The sequence below is a fragment of the Cuculus canorus genome, chromosome 24 (assembly GCF_017976375.1).
Source record: "Cuculus canorus isolate bCucCan1 chromosome 24, bCucCan1.pri, whole genome shotgun sequence".
NCBI classification, from domain to species: domain Eukaryota; kingdom Metazoa; phylum Chordata; class Aves; order Cuculiformes; family Cuculidae; genus Cuculus; species Cuculus canorus.
This window is the reverse complement of record NC_071424.1, coordinates 20,180-40,793: the sequence shown is the minus strand read 5'-3', so window position 1 is coordinate 40,793 and position 20,614 is coordinate 20,180. Positions and strand designations below refer to the sequence as shown.

The 20,614-nt window shown below is 49.7% G+C and overlaps 1 protein-coding gene across 1 annotated transcript; it reads right to left on the bottom strand.

The window, feature by feature from the left end:
* Positions 1-1,003: 1,003 nt before the first annotated feature.
* Positions 1,004-5,381, bottom strand: BTG2 (BTG anti-proliferation factor 2). The gene is made up of 2 exons (XM_009562061.2): positions 4,950-5,381; positions 1,004-3,995 (listed from the first exon to the last, which is right to left on the bottom strand). Exons 1-2 carry the CDS (start codon positions 5,122-5,124, stop codon positions 3,655-3,657), a joined length of 516 nt encoding a protein of 171 aa, XP_009560356.2. The 5' UTR covers positions 5,125-5,381; the 3' UTR covers positions 1,004-3,654.
* Between the last annotated feature and the right edge of the window lie 15,233 nt (positions 5,382-20,614).

Below are 20,614 nucleotides of genomic sequence, written 5' to 3'. Positions count from 1 at the left end.
ACCACAAAAATGGAGTTTGGGACTAAAACTAGCATGAGCCACTTTAGCTAAGGTCCTTAAATCAGGTCATCTTCAAGATGAGTTGCAGATGGGGGTTAAACAGGAGCTGGACATCCCCATCCCAGGGAGAAGGGTCACAGCTCCGTGCTGCAGTAACCAGCTTCCCGACAGTCAAAACAGGATCTCCACGAGTCAACTGCCTCATGAGAGGCTGCCCTCATCATGACAGGCCCAGAGCATCCTCCACGTACCTGAACATTTCAGCCCCTTGATCTCTCCCCTCTTCCTCCTTTGCTGGCTCAGTCACCCATGGAAGGAGAGCAGAAGCTGGTTTAACCAGGAACTGCCCCTGTGCCTCACTGGAATCATTAGTCCCTTCTTTCCAAGGCTTTATTTATGCCATTCCTCAGGTTGGGTAAGAGATCAGCAGTTGACCATAGAGCACCTTCATCTCTGCAGGACACAGGACTTCTACAACCCTACACTGATTAAATCCCCCACTTTGCAAGCCAGAAGCCCAACAGTCAGCAAGTGGAAGGAGAGGGCAGGACATCCACAGCCCTGCATTACTCACCAGCCCATTTCCCAGCCTTCATTTCTCGGGTTTAGAGGGACAGGTTTAGAGTCAGCATGGTGACTAAGCAGCTCTTTTCTAAACCTCCTCCCTGACACAGCTGGATATTAACAGTCACCCACACTTCAATCACACCCACAGTATTCACAGTGTGGGATTTAGGTTGCAATCCCAACCCTCAGCCTCTTTTCAAGTGTATAACTTTACCCAGCAAGAAAAGGCTCATTTATACTGCTACATTTTTATTAAAGTAAGAAAAGCATCGTCTGTCAAAGGATCTGTACATTCCATATATAAAAACAGGGCTATACCAGTAGTAACCATCCACTCTTCCTCCAGTATAGGTTACAAACTTCTACATTTTTACCAAATACAAAAAGCAGGTCCCGCTCAACAGTCCCCAGCTTATTAAAAAAAAAAAAAAAAAAAAAAAAAAGACAGGAACCCTCCAAATACACTTAAAATACACACCGTCTTGCTCCACAGTCCAGTCACAGGCTTGTAGGCAGAAAGGCAACAGAGCACGCTAATTCACAGCTTGTACAAGGAACCAGCTATGAGAGAAATGGATTATACCAAAATTGGTTGGTTTTGAAGCTAAAACCAGACACCTTAACATCAGACTCCTCCCCACTACGGATAAAAAGAATAAGTACTGACTGTTTTGGTTCAAATGGGGCACATTAAGAGTAATCCTAGTGTATTCCTTTGGTGTGGGCTGTTCTTCCTGACAAGCTTTTCTCGTAAGAGGGAGGGAACAGAGTAAAAATGGGGATTAACCTTAAAGACTGCTTCGATCATGACAAATTACAACCCAAGGAAGTACCACCTTCCAGAAAACTCCACATCCAGCCATGGAGTCCAGCAAAGCCAATGCTTCTCATCCTGGATGCGGTTCTCATTATGGGTTTCTACACCTTAGCAGGTTAAGTGAAGACTCTGAAAAGCACCCATATTCCTTTTCCTTGAAAAGGGAGTTTTGCTTTTTGGAAGTTCCTAAGTCCTCCCCTCTCGGTGAGGTCACCTATTGCACAAGTTTACCAAGGCAAAACCCTTGGTGCTTCGTTTCAGCCTCTGCTTTGCTGATATGAGAAATTCAAGTGATGTAGAGGGAAGTGATGCAGCTTCAGAGCCACAGTGCTACCACTGTTCAAGGACAAATAACTCACCTCTTGCCATTTTAAAAAGGATCTAAGAATCGACGCTGGCTTTCCTGTTCTGGAATTCATGATTTGAAGCTTACAAAAATCTGAACTTACTTTTCCACACCAGATACTTAAAAACAACAAGCTAAGAATTGTGGCAGATGGGAGGCTTCCTTCTTCTCCCAGAGTGCCCAAGATTTGGAAATATATTGCACAAAAGTCTGAGAACTTGATTCAAAGGCTAGGCAAGAATAGCTCTGGTTATGCCAGACATCTGCCAGGTCAGAAAACAGGAAAGTAAAAAGTGTGCTGAGAGACAAATCTGGGGGGAGTTACGTTACACTCAACTAAATCAATGCCCTGCTTTTTCAACCACCTCTCCCAGGGTCACTGGGTGAGCATCAGCTGGTTAGTAAGGCAGCAATGGACATAAAACATCCTGGTAAATGCTCATCCTCAACAAGCAAAGTTTTTTGGGCAGCACTTCCAGCTGCCACCCATTTGTAGTTAGGCTAGGGCAGTTTAAGGGCTAAATCTTGACCAACACCTGGACAAAGTCTCCTTGAAGACAAGTACTACTGGGACTCCAAGAGGTTTGCTTGAATAGAACCCAGAACCAGGCATTAATTGTGCAAAACAGTTATGTACCAAGAGATCAGAACCAAATGATGCCCCTCCCCAAGGTATTAGCGGAGACAAGCCACGTGCTGATCACCCACAGGGGGAAGACAGGAAAGAAGTACTGTGGCTTGAAAAGCAAAGTTAGGACACTGAAGCATCTGAGCATCCCACACACAGAGGGAAGAGACACCCACACACACACACACACACACTTCTGATTTGAAGAGATAAAGCCACAGCGGGTTCTCATACACCAACCTGTAGGGCCCAAAGCAATTGCTTCAGCTCTTCTGGAGAAGCATCACGGCAAGTCAGCAGCATCGGATTAGGCAACTTTTGTAAGCAAGAGGCCAGACTCGGCTCTTGGAGCACAGAGAGGCCACACAAGAGCAGCTCATGGGCTCTAAGCCACACACAGCAGGAAGGCTTTGTAATTCCCAGCTGTCTAGTGCTGGTTTGGGGGCCTGGAGCACCCTTCTCATTGTGTAGCAAGCAGTGGGTGATAGCCAGGTACTGGGGAGCACCAGGAACAAACAGTGCCACCACAGTAGCTGCAATATTTATCTTGGGTACTTCTCTGCACACCCTGACCTCCAGTGCATTTCTGCCTTGCTCCACTTCACAGGACACCAATATCCATATGAACCCTTTCAGTCCAGCAGCAGAGAGGAAAGATAGAGGGGTTGGAGAGAGGCCACATTCCCCCTCGCTTTGTGCCGAGTGGGGCACAGCAGAGCTGCACTCACAGAGTAAGTGATGACATCTCATAAGAGACGTGCAAAGGAGAGGGATCCCCGGGTCCCCAGCATCACCCAGCCCGGAGGAAAGGCTCCTCCAAACACTGTATCCAGGCCCCAGATTGGTCAGAGCAGCTGGGGAGCAAAGTTAGAGGAGGTCAGACAGCAACTCCTTTGTCCCTTCTCCAACAGTATTGCAATACGTCATGACACAGCAATACTGTTGGGTACCAGGATGGTGAGATGACACAGACCTCTCCCACCACCACACTTCCCAGGCTGGCTCTTCCCCCTTGTCCTCTATTCCAAGCCGCCCAAGTGAGCAAGCCAGCCCAAAATTGCCATCCAACACTAATTAGGTAGGTATCAGCTTCATAATAAAAACTCATAAGCTTGCAACAGTTTTAAATAAAAGGCACCTAGAGCCCCGCTTCTGTTCAAAGCGGTGCCCAATATTTTAATTTTGGATTTTCTTGGATTTTTTTAAAAATATAAATAGCTCTTCATCTTAAAAATAGATCCTCAGGTGAGGTATGCAGTAGCCTGTGTCTTGGCAGTGTAAGGACAAGAGGAGTATTTAGCTGGAGACAGTCATGATGTAGTTTTTGGAAGGACTGGTGCGACCGAACATCAGCTGGTTCTTGCAGGTAAGCATCTCGTAGGAGCTCACAGGTTTCGTTCCAGTCGCTTCATATAAGACACAGATGGAGCCATCCTCCCCGATGCGATACGAGACCTCATAGGGATCCACCCAGAGCGTGAGCTCACTGGGCAGAAGATAGTACAGCTGAGGGAGGCTAAGTCCAATCTGGCTAGCTGCCATGCTGATAATAGGATCCATTTTGTGATTGATCCGGATGCACCGATACCCAGAGCCTTTGAAAGGTTTCTCAGGAAACCAGTGATGTTTGTAGCGCTCTGCAAGGGAAGCGAGAAGGGAAGAGCGGTGAGCAGGCACGCAGCAGCTGAGCATGAGGAGGTCTGTGTCCTGCTGCAATCCCAAGAGGGCTCAATGGAAGCTGCAGTGATAGGACCCCAAAACCATCTCGCCCTGACAGCTGAGGTGGATTCCACATTGCCGTCAGCAGTCAGGGAGTAACATCCAGGGCATTCTCTAAGTTCAGGAGCGCATTATTACACCTTATCTCAGCACAGCGGCAAACAAACCATCCCTTCTTAGGGCTGATAACGCAAACCAGTGGTAGGCTGGGAGAAGACCCTGAACGACTCAGTTAGTGCTGAGCCCAGATGTGCTGGTGGGGAGGGGAAGTGCTGAGCCCCAGACTGAGCACTGCTTGCCAAGGGACAGGGCACATACAACAGCTTTGGATCATCTCTATCAAGGAAGGAAGGCTTCAAGCAGATAAAGTGCACAACCCCCTCAGAGACTTGGCAGGGGATCTGCTCACTTCCAGGGCAGAGGCAACTTTTGCCTAGGACCCACAGGCACACTGAAGGATGCCTGGGGAGACACACGGATGCCTGTCTGTCCCTCAGGGAGACACTGGAGGTTGCCCAGGCACAAACAGGTATCCGGCATTCCTGGGTAGCCAGGGAGGACAGGGATGGGTGCTTGACCCAAGAGGACATAGATGGGCACCCAGGGAGGACGGGGATGAATGTCTGACCCAAGAGGACAGGGATAGGCACCTAGGGAGGACACAAATGGGCACTCAGGAAGGGCACAAACGGGTGCTTGACCCAAGAGGACACAGATGGGCACCCAGCGAGGGACACCAGGTCCCAGCGTCAACCTAAGAGGCACCAGGGGAGGCAGCCGGTGTTCACCGAGCCCCGAGAGGGTGAGGAAGAGGCCGAGGAAGAGGCCGGACAGGAGGATGCTTTCACCCCGATCCCCTCCTCCCGGCTCACCTTCGAGCGCCTGGCGCAGCGCCCCGCTGAACACCTCCAGCTGCTGCTCGCTCACGCAGCCCCGCGTTCGCAACAGACTGGAAACGAAACCCACGGCGGCGGCGATCTCGGGCACCATGTCGGACCGGGGGCTGCCGCGGCGCTGGCTCTGCCGTTGGACCGGCCGTTGGCTCATGCTCGCGGCAGCTCCGGCTCCGCTCGGCTCAGGTTCGAGTCTTCGGGTAGGCTCGTCGGCTCAGGTTCGGCTCAGGTTCGGCTCAGGTTCGGCTCAGGTTCGGCTCAGGTTCGGCTCAGGTTCGGCTCAGGTTCGGCTCAGGTTCGGCTCAGGTTCGGCTCTAACCGTCTAGACTTCGGCTCCCGAGTTCGGCTCTGCGCCACCGCCCCGTCACCGCCTTTAAGTAGCAAAGAGAGGGGCGGCGTCAGCAGGGCGCTGCTTCCCATTGGCTGAGCGAGCGCTATGCTAATGACCTCAGCGCCGGGGAAGCGCTGACGGCGACGCCGCGATGACAATGGGCTAGGGGGATGGCAGTTACTGGAGGGCTATTTTTAGGGATGACCTGGACCGAGGAGGAGGAGGAAGGGGCTCACCCCACCTCCAGCTCTCTGCACCCCATCTCTGCTTCAGGGCTGCATCCTCCTGGCTCAGCCCCGGGGATCCATGGGTCATGGAATCATTAATGTTGGAAAAGACCTCTCAGCTCATCCAGTCCAACCATCAGCCCAAAACTACCATCCCTGCTAAAACATGTCACAAAGTGCCACAACCACACTGTTTTTGAGGCCCTCCAGGGATGGAGACTCCACCACTGCCCTGGGCAGCCTCTGCCAGGGCTTCACTGCTCTTTAAGTAAATAAATTGTTCCCAATATCCAATCTAAACCTCCCTTGGTGCAACTTGAGGCCATTTCCTTTCATCCCATCACTTGTTACCTGAGAGAAGAGCCCAGCACTCACCTCACTACAATGTCCTTTCCAGGAGCTGCAGAGAGCGATGAGGCCTCCTCCAGGATAAACAGCCCCAGTTCGCTCAGACGCTCCCAGAACCCCTGGGCTCCCGACCCTTCCCCAGCTCTATTCCCTTCTCCAGATGCGCTCCAGCCCTTCAATGTCCTTCTTGGAGCGAGGGACCAAAACTGAACCCAGGATTTGAGGTGCAGCCTCAGCAGTGCCGGATCCAGGGGTCCATCCCTTCCCTGCTCCAGCCACGGGCACCCCATGGCTGATCCAAGCCAGGATGTTGTTGGCCTTGTTGCCCACCTGGGTACACTGGGTTGGGGGTTCCCGGCTGCCGCCAGTGCTTGAGGTGACCCATGGGAGGTGGTGGTGGCTGTGGGGACAGGAGAGCAGGATAACAGCCTGGATGGCGTGGCCAGCAGGGAAAGGGAGGGGATTCTGCCCCTCTGCTCTGCTCTGGTGAGACCTCACCTGAAGCCCTGCATCCAGTTCTGGAGTCCTCAGCACAGGAAGGACATGGAGCTGCTGGAGCGAGTCGAGAGGAGGCCACAGAGATGATGCGAGGGCTGGAGCACCTCCCATAAAAAGACAAGCTGAGAGAGTTTGGGTTGTCCAGCCTGGAGAAGAGAAGGCTTCAGGGAGGCCTTAGAGCAGCTTCCAGGACTGAAAGGGGCTCCAGGAAAGCTGGGGAGGGGCTTTTGATCAGGGAGTGCAGGGGTAGCATCAGGGGGAATGGTTTTCAGCTGAAAGAGGAGAGATTGAGATATTAGGAAGCTTCGTCCCACCAAGCCACTGCTGGGACTTACTGGAAGTTACTTACAAGTTACTTACTGAAAGGTTGGTGCAGCTGATAGGAGCTTGTACAAAGGAAAAAGTGTCCCCTCAACAGCGAGCAGGCCTGGGGTCCCAACACAGGCACCAGGTGCTGGATCAGCATCGGTGGAGCAGTGTTTCTGCTGACTGGGAAGGACAGACCAGTCTACCAGTGCTGACGGCAAGAGGGACCCATCCCCAGTATCTGGCCCTTCCTAATCCCCTGTCTTCAGTACAAGATGGGGGCTGGTGCCCACATTGGGCTGTCATCCACCCAGGAGTGTTCAGACAGGTTTCCAGCACCAAATTTAATTCCCTGAGACACATTCACAGATCCTTGTTCCCTGGACAAGGCCAAGTCTGTCCAGAGATCCCTGGAGTGTGCTGGGAGAACTTGCCATCACCTGCACAGTCCTAGAGAAGTGAGTAAGATGAGGAGGTGACAATAACCGCTTTCATCTCACTGTTTGAGGAGCGTTCGAGCTGAGCAGTGAGGACAGATACCCCAGGACCTGGTGGCTCCCTCCAGCCAAAAACCAGGCTGGAGGAAAAGCAGGATCCAGGAAAAGGTGGCTGCAGTGCAGAGGACGTTTCTATTCACAGAACAGGGAGAGTAAGTGAAGGCAAGCATGGAGCAGAACCAAGTGTCCTCAGTTGCCTCCGCCCAGCATAGCAGCAGGGGAGAGGAGAACCAGTGCAAGCGGTGCATGGCCGTGATGCTTTGAAAGATCCAAGCAGCATCTTGAAGCCACTCCAAGCCAGAGCTGCACCAGCTGGCCCAGCTCCCAGCCACGCTGCCCAGGATAAACGCACTCACCCAGCTTCTGCTGAAACTGGCCCGAAGCTAAAGCAGCAGTAGGAGGCCAAGCTCTTTTCTTGCTTTTGCTCTGATCAACCATGAGAGAGTTGGTATCAAACCAGGATGGGTTTTCTGAATGAATATTCCCTGTCAGAGAACTGGGATTGTTCCGAGCCATTGTCTTGCAGCCTCCCTTGGTGTGCACTGGGGGAGGATCTGAAGCCACAGCTCTGATGGGATCCCCAGCAAAAACATGTTCTATGGCTGGGGCCTCACTTGGCATCTCCACAAGCAGTGGGTGCAGCTGGAGAAAACCAAGACAGGGAATAAGATCGTCTGGGTTTGCCTCTGCCCAAGTAGCAGCCTCGCAGAGGCTGAGCCATTGCTGGTTCCCACAGTGCCACTCCCGTTGCTGGCACAGCACTTTCACCACGGAGCTCCCTGATAAGGAGGAGAGTGTGCCTGCCAGCATGCAGCCTGCCACCTTATCGTGGCTCTTATTGAATGGCTTGGGGTGCTGTCCCACTTGGGCACTGTTCTTGGGTAGCGGAGAGAACCATCCTGCCTCTCCTCCTCAAAAGAGGGGATTTTGTGTGGCAGATCTGGGGGAGGCTTTCTGGCACCACAGGTCTCAAAACTCCAACTACTTCCCATGACTCGAAGGTGCAATAGGATTCTTTTGAGGCCTTTTGCTTCTAGAGCCTGCAGCTCATTTGATTTGCATGCACTCTGCATGGGGTTTCACACCTGAAGCAGGAGAGGATGGCTATGTAGCAATGTATAACCAACAAGGCAGGGCAAAGAGTAAGAAAGGAGCTTTTGAAATCCTAGACAAGTTGGATAGAACAGATAATACCCAAGCAAGGTCTGTACTGACCCTGTTTTGTGTTCTGCGCAGCTTAAAAGAAAGCACTTTGAGCAGCAGGAACAGAAGTGGGGGTCAAGCTTGCAAGAAGACCGAGCCAAGAGGTCCCCAAATCCTCCCCTCCCTGCTCCATCTGCTACTCCATTTATCCGCAGAGCACAAGGAATCAAGCAAATCTCTTGCTATAAACCAGATCTGCCTTTGTAAGCTTTGAAATAAACCCAAGGATTAAAGTCTAAGGACTTTTTTTTTTTTCAGTCAGCAACACACATGAAAGAGCACATGGGTGCATGTGAAGCCTGAGCACAGCACAATGGTTATTTATACTGCCGCTGCAGCCAGAGGCCCCTAGAAGAGGCTGCATAAACACATGGCACAAGCCTGTCCATGCACAGCTTCATTTCCTTAAACACACCTGCTCTGTCAGCCAGCAGACAGGCTCACAGCCCGTGGGTGCAGTCGGAATGAGTAGAATATCAGGAAGCAAGCAAAACCATCCTGTAGAAAATGGCTTTATATGTATTGCAGAAAAAGTCAAAGCAAAAGTAAACCCTCAACTTCTCTAAAGCACAAGAAGGCTGAGCAGAGTTTGCAACCTAACCAGACAAGCTGAGAGATGGGAAAAGGGCTCATTTCCCCCATCCAACCGAAGGATCACATTACGTGGACGGTATCATCTCATCATGAGTCACTGGACAACAATTGTAGCAAGAGTTCTTCTGTCCTCCAGCTGGCCAAGAATAGCACTAATAGTAAGCGCAGGTCCATTTGCCATTAGGGCTAACAGTGTTCGTTAAGTGCTGCCCATGATTTAACCTTGGCAAGCAGGTTCCCCCCGTCCACTTTGCTCTGCAAGTGGATGAAGTAAGCGTTGTCACCATTCTCCAAATTCAGATCTTCCATTTATCCTTAATCATTGTCTAAAGGCTCCCTTTGCCCACCTTAGCGCCTTTGTCTCATGTGTGTTCATATGGACTGACACAGGGCTCCAAAATCAGATTGTCATCTTTAAGCCCTTCCAATAAGAGATTTCCTGTGAAGCTCAAGGACTTCTAAGCGGGTTTATGTGCCCATAATTTCTGGCCCTGTTAGAAGAACTTCAATCTTAAAGACAGGGCATAAGACTAATACACACGCTTTCAAATTGCTTTGAGGAGTTCAACAGAATGAACAAACAGGTTAGAAAATAAATTCATTTTTAAAAGAGAAGTAAGAGCTGGTTTTAATGCTGTTCTGGCTGGACTTAATTTCCACCCTCTGTTTGACTGGAAATGGCTCAGAGCATATAGATTTCAATTAAAAAAAACCACAACAAACCCTATAGCAATGGGCCTGGACTGGATTTGTAACTGGTCTGACAGGAAATTCCAACATCAGATAGGCCTTTCAAACACTTCAACTCTGCTTATCCAAATGAAGTTCCAAACCAGCGGAGATGGAAATTTGACTAATAAAAGGGGAACATTTGGCTTTCAATCAAGGGTTTTAATAACTGAGCACTGACAGACCAAGCTGCTCACATTGGCTTTTTCAGGAGTCAGCAGCTCTCTGGTGTCTTATGTACACCTAAAAGACAACAGTTCCCACGCTACGATTTGAACTGGTTATTGTGTCTTTGTGTGGGGAAGGTGATGACACCTTTTTCAGTCTGCTGGGCTGAAAGTTCATAAGGCATGGGACACAAAAACCCAGCATCAAGCTGTTCTCAAACACTTCTAGAGTTGAAGCAGCCCCAATGGTGAATTTGTACCCTTCTGTCAGCAGTAAAATAGTTAACATTGGAAATTAACATTCAACTCCTCGCAATTAGATGTGTCCCACAAACTGCTAAATGAGCTGTCACCTCTCCTGGGTGGGGCTCTCCCAATTCCCTGAGCATTGGAGAAGGATTTCCAGGCAGAAAAATGGAGATTTGGGAAGTCAAGGGCTGGCTTTCTTTAAATTGGGAAGAAAAAGATGTTAAAAACAGTCTCTGGGAGTTCTGAAGGGTAAACATAATAGATGTATTGGGCCAGTTCAAACCTCCTGATCTGTCCAGTTCAAATCTCCGGATCTGGCTCTGCCGGAGAAGGCACAGACAATTGTGCCAGCATCCACCTGGTCGCTAACACCAGTTAAGCACAATCCCTGGGATTTAAGGGGAAAAAAAGCCCAGGGGTAAGCTGGGCTTTTAATCACAGCTGTAATTGGTAACCCAGGTCTGACCCCAGAAACAGGCCTAGCAGGCAGGGTAAACAATAAAGCAAGAGCCTAAAGGCCAGCCTACACTTAGAGCTAATACGTCCTTTCAAAACACACAGTTGTGAAATGAGACTGTGACTGAACCGTGTGAAATGCAACTGGTGGGGAGAGGGAGGACACGGATGGAAAACAAAGCCTTTTTAACTTGTTTAGCTGCTAGATCAGACCATGGTTTTATAGCATGTTTCGTTTCCCAGCAGTCCACTTCAGTCAAGACAAGCACGTAGCATCGTCTAGCACCTTAGAGCAGCCTTCCAGTAGTTAAAGGGGCTCCAGAAAAGCTGGGGAGGGGCTCTTGATCAGGGAGGGCAGGAATAGGATGAGGGGAACGGTTTTCAGCTAAAAGAGGGGAGATTGAGATGAGATCTTAAGAAGAAATGTTTTGCTGTAAAGAATGGGGAGGCCCTAGCCCAGGTTGCCCAGAGCAGTGGTGGCTGCCCCATCCCTGGAGGGGTTCAAGGTCAGGTTGGATGGGGCTTGGATCACGCCAATCCAGTGGAAGGTGTCCCTGCCCACTGCAGGGAGTTGGAACTGGATGGCTTTGAGATCACAGAATCATAGAATCACTAAGTTGGAAGGGACCCACTGGGTCACTGAGTCCAACCATTCCTAACACTCCCTAAACCATGCCCCTCAGCACCTCATCCACCCATCCCTTAAACACCTCCAGGGAAGGTGACTCAACCACCTTCCTGGCAGCCTGTTTCCAGTGCTTAAATGACCCTTTCTGTGAAAATTTTTTTCCTGATGTCCAGCCTGAACTTCCCCTGGCGGAGCTTGAGGCCATTTACCCCTTGTCCTGTCCCCTTTCACTTGGGAGAAGGGCCAGATCCCTCCAATCCAAACCATTCCATGATCTTCTAGGTGGGCCAAGCTACTAGAAAGCATCTCATCCTGTATGACTCCATGGCACTGGGTTTCCCTAAGCACGTCACACCTGGGTTTTGTGCTTGAATGCCTTTAGCTAGCTTGGTCCCTTTGTTCTGTCTGTGCCGCCTGTAACCTGACTCTCCACACTAGCTCCCAATGCCTTGGAATTCCACAGTGTGAACAGGACAGGATATGTCAGGACACTTTTTGAGCATGTCCAGGCAGTTTCCTTTGTAGGCTATCACGAAATCTGTAAATATTCCCTTCTCATTATGAACGGATTTGTAGGTAGACTGAGAGCTGGATGCTTTTCTCTGCAGCATTTGAAGATGGCAGCTTTTGGAGCCCAAGCCCAGGGCTTCAGCGAGGGACCACATAGTTCATAGTTTCTGTCTTTCGCAGAACAACCTCCCTCTGATCCCACTTTCCTTACTGCTTTCCATATTTCTTCATGGAAAAACAGCCTATCTGACCCACTGTGAATGCCACATCTATTCAGATGTATTTTAGGAAGCAAATATTGCTGTACTCAGGGGAGAATGTAAGCAGAAAGAATTGTGTTTTCTTCAAACTCCTCAGGACTTTGGACCTAGATTTCTGATGGTGGTGAGTCCTTACTGGCTCCAGCTGCCTTTAGTGCCCTCTAGGGTTTTCTCCTTGGCCTCCACTAGCTCTCTTTGCTGAACCCATGTTGACGCGAGTGGAAGATATTTGTTCAAAGTTCAGTATTACCGGCCGTGATACGGAGCCTGAGACTGCAGTTTCTCATGAAGCTGCCTGGTTGGAGAAGGTGTGTAAATGACCTCACGCTGATTTCAAGAGATGGTTTCCTGTTCTTTGCATTTGGTTATTGTTTTTTTCCACATCCTTTCTCTGCAGGATGCCACTGCCTTCGCCTACCTCTTGTTCCTGTCAAACAAAGCTTAAAGGGTAGAAAGGGAGACAAGAGAAGAAGTCCAGGGCCGTGCTCCCCAAGACAGCAGACCCAGAGCAGGGTGGAGGTGGAGATGTTTGCACAGTCAGGTCCAGAGAAAGCTGTCAGCTGCAAAGCCTGGAACAGGCTTGTTAGTTAATGAGATAAAGAGTTCAGAGCCCCTGTTCTTTAGCTCAGAAATGGAGCAAGGAGCAGTGCGACTCTAGGAGTGAGGCACTGCAGTAAGACATGCCCCTGGACAGCGCCTTGTCCTGTTCCACCCCTGCTGCCCTTCGCCAGCCCTTGGCGACATCTTCCTCAGCCCCTGGTGATAGCATCTTCCCCAGTCTTTGGTGATGCCATCTTCCCCAGTCTTTGCTCCAGCACAACAACAGTTGGACTGGATCATCGCAGAGGTCTTTTTCCAATCTTATTGATTCTATGATTCCATGAAACAGCAAGCGTGAGACACAGATGTGCACAGAAGCAAACTGCCCCTTGGTAATTTTCCTGGGGTTTGTCTCTGTCTACTAAGAGCTCTGCTCTTTTTCCCTCTAAAGTCCCCGAAATAAATACCTGGCTCGTCAAAACATGATTCCCTGCCCACAACTGTGGAACAAGGAAACCCACTGCTAACTCTGGGCAAACCCACCAAATAACACAGGACACAGAGCCAAATCTTCCTATCAGCACCTACAAAGACACCCATGACAACAACAAATGAACTGAGGAGGTATGGGAGAGAGACAACCAGCCCACACATGAAAACGGAGCTGAAGAGATCTGTGTCTCATCCCAAGCCACAAAGCAGAGGCAAGAAACAGTGCCCTTCCCATGAGCCAGTGTCACAGCGCTGGAGGGGGAAGGGGCCAGCATTCCTCCCCCAGCCAGCACTGTTCAGGCATGGGGGTTGGAACTAGATGATCTTTAAGGTCCCTTCTATCCCAAATGCTTGGGTCCTCCTGTCACACCTTTCCTTCTAAGGGAGGCTGGGGGGTTACGTAAGACGTTTCACACTGCACTGACATGCAAGCCATGCTACAAAAAAAAGGATTTTTCTTTTCTTAGAAATTAGACATTTAAAACAATAATAAATAAATCTTTCTGGCTTGAAACTACAAGACAGGATTTTTTTAGGTGGTAGAAATGTGACCTCGTCTGCCAAACCTCCAGCTCAGCCAGAGAGCAACACTGTGACCGAGCTGCCAAATCAGCTTCATTGCCAAAATCTGCCCTTATTGCTTATAAAGCATTAATGCAGGGTAACGTGTGTTGCGGTGCCATAGCAACCTGGGTCAATGGCAAGAAAGTAAGGGCAATAGCACCAATGGCACCGTTGCTGTAGCAGCTGGTAAGTGAATTTACTAACCCTGCTCAGAGCCACCTGACATCTCAGCAGTGAGCAGGGATCTCTGCTTGAATGTGTTTTTTGAAGGCCTTTTGAAAGCTTGATTTACCCACACTTTAGAGGAGAAGAGCTGGACAGATTTCAGCATCAGAGATCTGAGCTCCCACCACAGCGTCCTTTGCTTGAGGATTTTATGGGACATAAAATCAGAGGATCATTGAGGTTGGAAAAGACCTTCAAGCTCATCCAGTCCAACTATCAGACCAACACTCCTGTGCCTACCAAACCATGTCTCAAGGTGCCACGGCTACAGGGGGTTTTTTAACCCCTACATGGAAGGAGACTCCACACATAGTGTCAAACAGAAAATGAGATCTTTCTGGGAAGTTCTGTGTTTTCCCACAAGGCTGAAGAGACCACACCAGTCCCATACAGACTTCAAAGAGTCTGCAGAGCAGTTGCTGCTTAACAGAACAGACAAGGAGCTCTAGGACTTCCAGATTCTGGCTTGCTCTAGTTTATGGCAAGCTGACCTGGTTAGGGCTAACACCAGAATCTCATTACCATCACAGGTATCTGGCCATACGGATCCGGCTTCCCCTCCTCTCCTTTTCCACCAGCCCTTTTCTTGGTCCACAGCTGAACTTTACAGCAGGGATGATATCAGGAATAATCTCTAGCTGCTACACTTGACAAAGCGCCACCCAATCCATCCCTCTCCCTGTGGCCTCTGCACGCCCAGACTGCAAATCCACAGAGGACCTTCTGTCTTTAAAGCAGTGTGCAGATGGTCCAGGCTCCAGTGTGGGAGAGAAAGGACACCGGGAGAAGGTCCTTGGGGTTCTTCTCAGGCTACACCCACAAAATACGAAAGAAGCCATTGCTTCCCAGAGCCCAGCAAACCTCCCAACCTTTGCAAACATCAATTAGTGCACAAAGACAGGCCAGATAAAGCAGGGCAACACCCTACAAGAGCTTAGATCTGGGTGGTGTCCTTTCCCAAGAGGCAGGCTGATCCCTGCTTGGAAAGATACCTCCTGGGTAGCAGGTGGACTCTACAGGACTGCTCTAGGCTGTTCCCAGGGATTTCTTGCCGTCTCTGGCAAAGCTGGCTAATCGTTTTTTGGTGGGGTGCTGCACCAGGGCAGGGGGAGACAGACTCAGGGTGTACCACACACATCCGCCCTCCAATGCTTTGCAAGCCTCCTCACTACCTGCAACTTCATCATAGAATCATCACAGAACGGTTTGGAGTGGAAGGGACCTTAAAGCCCCGCCAGTTCCAACCCCTGCCATGGGCAGGGACACTTCTCACTGGATCAGGGTGACCAAAGCCCCATCCAGCCTGGCCTTGAACACCTCCAGGGACAGGGCAGCCACCACTGCTCTGGGCAACCTGGGCCAGGGCCTCTCCATCCTTACAGCAAAACATTTCTTCCTAAGATCTCATCTTAATCGCTCCTCTTTCAGCTGAAAATCATTTCCCCTCATCCTACGCCTGCCCCCCCTGATTAAGAGCCCCCCTCCAGCTTGCCTGGAGCCCCTTTCAGTACTGGAAGCTGCTCTAAAGTCTCCCTGGAGCCTTTTCTCCTAAGGCTACACAAGACCAATTTGTGACCAGCACGCTCTCCCTAACCAGAACATAGTTCCTTTCTAGCTAACCCCAAAGGCCAGTTGAGCATCAGAGCAAAGACAGACATAGTATCAGCCTCCACATGTTTGCTCACTGTCTTGCAGGCTCTAGCAGAAGAGACCAATGTGCTTTTCTTCTCTCTGTCTGTTGCAGAAGTCACATGGAATGTTCTATTATTCAAGAAAGTCAGAGAGGCCAGAGCCAAACGGATATTTGGCTTCGGAGCTGGAACTCACCCTGCGCTGCCAGGGTGTGTGTGACCAGAGGGGAGTTGGTTAGTGATTAAAGTAGGGCTCATTTAGTCAAAAATCTGGGTTTACGCATGGCTTTGGATTGCACACTGAGTTCATCTGTGTTTGGATCCCAAATTTCAGGTTAGAGCTACATTTATTACTCCCAGAAGCAGCACATAAGCTCTCTCTTCATATTTCTGCATTTCAGCAACAACCAAGGCTTTAGCTGAGTCTCTGGGGCAATTTTTTCCACTTGTAGTTAGAGGAATTAAAGAGAGTCACAATTTTATCTGTGAACATTTGAGGAGAGGAGGTGGGGGCAGGATTCCTGAGCCGTTTTCAGGTCAGACCTCAGTGCCTGTCCAAGGCCTTGGTCCGTTGCTCAATTTCTGCTCAGGACTTTGGTCTCGCATTACAAAAACCCAGGAGCTCCATGTAGAAGCTGGATTTGGAATGAAACAGGCATGTTAAAACCTGCTTAAGCTAAACATAACAAGCACATTTAAACTTGCTTAACGAAAACATAACTTCAATGTCCTGGAAAGAGTCTCCAGGAGGCTGCCCTGAGGTATGCCAGAGATGTGATGATCAAAGATCTGGCCCCGAGGACTCTGCTAGAGCTACAAGAACAGCATAGATGGTCTTGAGAGTCCAGACATCCCGGCCAGGCTGCTTCAGTCCACCCCTGCTGACTAGTGTTCCCCAGAGCTCCTCAGAGTGATTTGTCCTGCACATCACCAGCTCACACTATAATTAATGCTTCTGGGAGTCGAGTTATACCCTAGCCCTGCCCCCACCACACCCAGGGTGTGGGTAATGGCAGGGATAGTCCCACTCCTACCCCAGACAGTAATGTCCCTGTCTCCCACAGGAAGGTCAGTGAAGCCACCTGGGATCTCTCAGCACCTCTGGAATTTGAGCAGGCAACCAAAAAACATGGTGGCTAAGACATGCCAAGAACAACAGCTGAAAATTCAGCACTCGGACACTGTGTCTCAAGGAGAAGTTACTTGGCTGTAAAAGAAACAATATGCAGCTCATTTGCTGGCACGCATTCCTCATTGGGCACAGCATCCCTAAGGAGGATCTGTTGTTCAGCCTGGAGAAGAAAAGGCTCTGGAGAGACCTTAGAGCAGCTCCCAGTACTAAAAGGGGCTCCGGGAAAGCTGAGGACAGACCTTTTAGCAAGGCCTATTGTAACAGGACAAGGAGCAATGATTTTAAAACTAAAGGCTGGGGAGATTTTTGACTGGATACAAGGAAGATATTTGTTACACTGAGGGTGGTGAAACAGTGGCCCAGGGTTGCCCATGGAGGTAGTGGAGCAGCCCTGGAAACAATCAAGGTCAGGTTGGATGAAAGCTCTGAGAAACCAGATCTAGTGGAAGGTGTCCCTGCTCCTGCACTGGGGCTAGATGGATAACCTGCACAGGTCCCTTCCAACCCAAAGCATTCTAGGATTCTATGATCTCTCAAGGTTTCCCATTCTGATACAGCATGTTTGGAGGCTCACAGAGCTCTAAAGTGAACTACATCCCTACTACCCTGCTACCCATTCCAGTACTTGAAGGGGGTACAAGAAAGCTGGGGAGGGACTGTTTACAAAGGCTTGTAGTGATAGGATGAGGGGCAATGGGTATAAACTGGAGAGGTGCAGATTAGACTAGACATGAGGAAGAATTTTCTTCATAATGAGAGTGATTGAGACACCTGGCACAGGTTGCCCAGGGAAACTGTGGCTTGCCCCATCCCTGGAGGTGTTCCAAGGCCAGGTTGATGGGCCTTGGGCAGCCTGATCCTGTGGGAGGTGTCCCTGCCCATGGCAGGGTATTGAAACTGGATGATTTCCAAGGTCCCTTCCAACCCAAACTATTCTATGATTCTATGATTCTACTCATCTCAAGGTGTGCAGCCAGGCTGAAATCAACTTCCTTTCCAGCTCTGCTGTGCGTGCTTAGGATTGCATTCCTCCTAACTGGCCTGAAAAGCAGTTGAACAGCGTCAGAGAGGTTTGTTCTGCTGCTGGCACCTTGCCTCTCCTGTGTTGCAAAGCAACTCACTTTTTTCTCTAGTTATGTTGTCTCAGTTTCCTGATGCTCATGGAGGCTCACTTTCCCATTATAAAGCACTTGGAGACTTATGAATTGGAAAAGGAGCATTTCTAATGAGTCAAAGTAGCTAGGAAAGTAGCTGTGAGGCAATTCCTTCTAGAAAGACGATGAACACCGTGGTGTCCCCACAGAAAACACTGCACAAGAGGGGAAGAGAGGAGAAAATCACCTTCCAGTTTTCCTGTACCGACAAACCATACAAAGACACAAGGTCCAGGACTGTTCTCAACCTGGATCACAGACACTCCATACGGGAATGTCCCAACAGGAAACCATTCCCATGTGACCCATTATTCATGGCTGACAGGGCTCCAGGGATCTCCACTCCCTCTTGTGCCTGCAGCTCTGACTGTGATAACCATTTCAGATTTGCCTCCTATACATGCCCTTGAAAACTGTGGAGGCTGGAAGAGTAAACAGACCTTAAAAGGGTCTCAAATTCCTGCCTTGCACTCCCTTATTCTCAAGAGCACTCCTAAGTGCAGCAGCGTTTGCCGAGACCAGGCAACTGAAGGCCCTCTTTATCATACAAAGCCGCTAATAATAACTCACGTACCCTTCACCCTAACTGCTCCAGAGTCCAGGAGGACCCTTGCATGGGTGATTGAACACATTTTGCTGCCATAAATGGCTGATTTTCCCCTCTTTCTAGTATAGGGCCACGTTGTGTCCAACTGTTCTCTTCCACCATTGGAAAATTCCAGCTCAAAGCTGCCAGTGCTTGAGATCTCATCACAAGACTCACAGGTTTTGGGGCTTTCTTCTTTCCTGCAAAGGGTGAGATTTTAACTTTAAAAAAAAAGAGGTATTGCTAAGAATAAAACATGAACTGGGCCTGCAGATCCATGTTAAGGTCTGAAACACAGGATTCAGCTAGAAGAAGCAGAGAAAAAGAATAAAGAATAAAATCAAATTTCAGGTGTGGATGTGTGCCTTGGGGTGGGGAAGAGGTTAGAAGCCCCACTGTGATTTTAAACACTTAGAAGCTACCAAAAGCATTAAATTCACTGACTTTTCTGGAGCTCCCATGGCTGGACACCAGCAGAGCATGCAGCCTGGTGAGCCAGAGGGAGCAGGGTGCTGTAGCACCTCACACCCCGCTGGATCTGGTTGACAGAGCTCTCTCAGCTTTATTTTCAGAAAAGAAAGCCTGAGCTCTGTGCAGATGGGAACATAGAGAGTGTCCCAGATGTACACGTGTGCTGCTGGCAAGCCTGAGGAGGATCTGGTCTACCCGAAGAGCAAACAGCTGCCCTGTGGGCAGTTCTGCAGAATCCGATATGGATCCTCCGTGCTCCTGACACTCTCTCCTTCAAGCGCAGACAGCACAAGGCAAGAAAGGCTCATCCTGGCTCGTGGGGGTGGGCAATGGTGTGATTTTTTCCAACCTACCACTTCCTACAGCCTCTGGATGTGCCCTTCTTCAGTGACTCTTTGCCTTCCGCACCAGGATTGGTGCTGACATTCAGTTACTACAGGCTCACATTGCTCTGGATGAGGATGGAGTGATTCCAGGTTTAGAGCTGAGATGCAGATTAGGATAGGGCTTGTTTCTGGCATTTTGCTGCTTGAGTGGAAGTCAATCTTCAGGCAGGAAAGGGAGAAGATGGCTTTCAGGAACCCCAGTAAAAGGGTAGAAGAAAGCAGAGAGCTGCTTTTTGTCTCAAAAGAACAGACTCTAAAAGACGAATCTCATGTATTTGCAGGACTGACACAGCCTTTCCACTACAGGCAAAACACATCAAGAAGTTTTTTCACATCAACACCAATTTGTTGGGGAAAAGGGCCATGGAGATAATCCGAGGGCTGGAACACCTCCTGTACAAGGACAGGCTGAGAGAGTGGGGCTGTTCAGCCTGAAGAACAGAAGGCTCCAGGGAGACCTTAGAGCAGCTTCCAACGCTGAAAGGGGCTCCAGGAAAGCTGGGGAGGGGCTCTGGATCAGGGAGGTCAGGGAAAGGATGAGGGGGAATGGCTTTCAGTTGAAAGAGGGAGATTAAGATGAGATCTTGGGAAGAAATGTTTCCTGTGAGGGTGGGGAGTTCCTGGCCCAGGCTGCCCAGAGTAGTGGTGGCTGCCCCATTCCTGAAGACATTCAAGGCCAGGTTGGATGGGGCTTGGAGGAACCCAATCCAGTGGGAAAGGTGTCCCTGCCCACGGCAGGGGGTGGAACTGGCTGGGCTTTAAGGCCCCTCTGACCAAAACCATTCCATGATTCTGTGATCTCTCTGAATCAGGCTGGAATTTCTCCTCAAAAAGCAAGAGAGGAAGCCAGCAAGTTAGATTCTGCCCAGAACAACCCACACTTCCCCAGCAGAGTGACAGCTTTCAAGGTCAATCCCTGCTTCTGGCAGGTCACACCTGAATCTGGGTCACTCGCATCCAGAGCCTCAGTTTCAGCCTGCTCAGAACAGGAACAAGATACAAAACTCCTTTTTTTTTTTTTTTGCAACGAGGAAGAACAAAAAGAGTATTTTTTTCTGCAGCTAGCTGTTTCTCAACAGGAGCAGAACAATAACGTCCACTTCAAAGATGTCACCTAGGACACACCTAGAGACATGTGAGCAGGTAAATCATCTGAAGGGCCACCTTGGGCCCTATAAGTGCCTCTGGGTATGCTAAAAATTGGCCACAATTACTCTGTGGGGTGCTTACCTTACATAATAGTCTTAATTATATAGGGCTACCTAATTACACTTGATGCAGCTTTAGCTACGCAAAGAAAGGCAGCACACGTGGGATAGAAGAGATCTGACCACGTCTCGTCCATCATGAGAAAAACAGAAGTATACCCGATGGACTCACTTTGCCTCCTGTTCCATGACCTAGCCAAACAGGTTCTCACCGCTGTTGAATGAGATTAGAGCCCTGGGTGTGACCGTAAA

Coding starts and splice junctions, on each gene's coding strand:
- BTG2 (XM_009562061.2), bottom strand. CDS start 5,124: ATGAGCCAACGGCCGGTCCAACGGCAGAGCCAGCGCCGCGGCAGCCCC. Junction 3,996..4,949: donor GCTGCGCCAGGCGCTCGAAG/GTGAGCCGGGAG, acceptor CTTCCCTTGCAG/AGCGCTACAAACATCACTGG.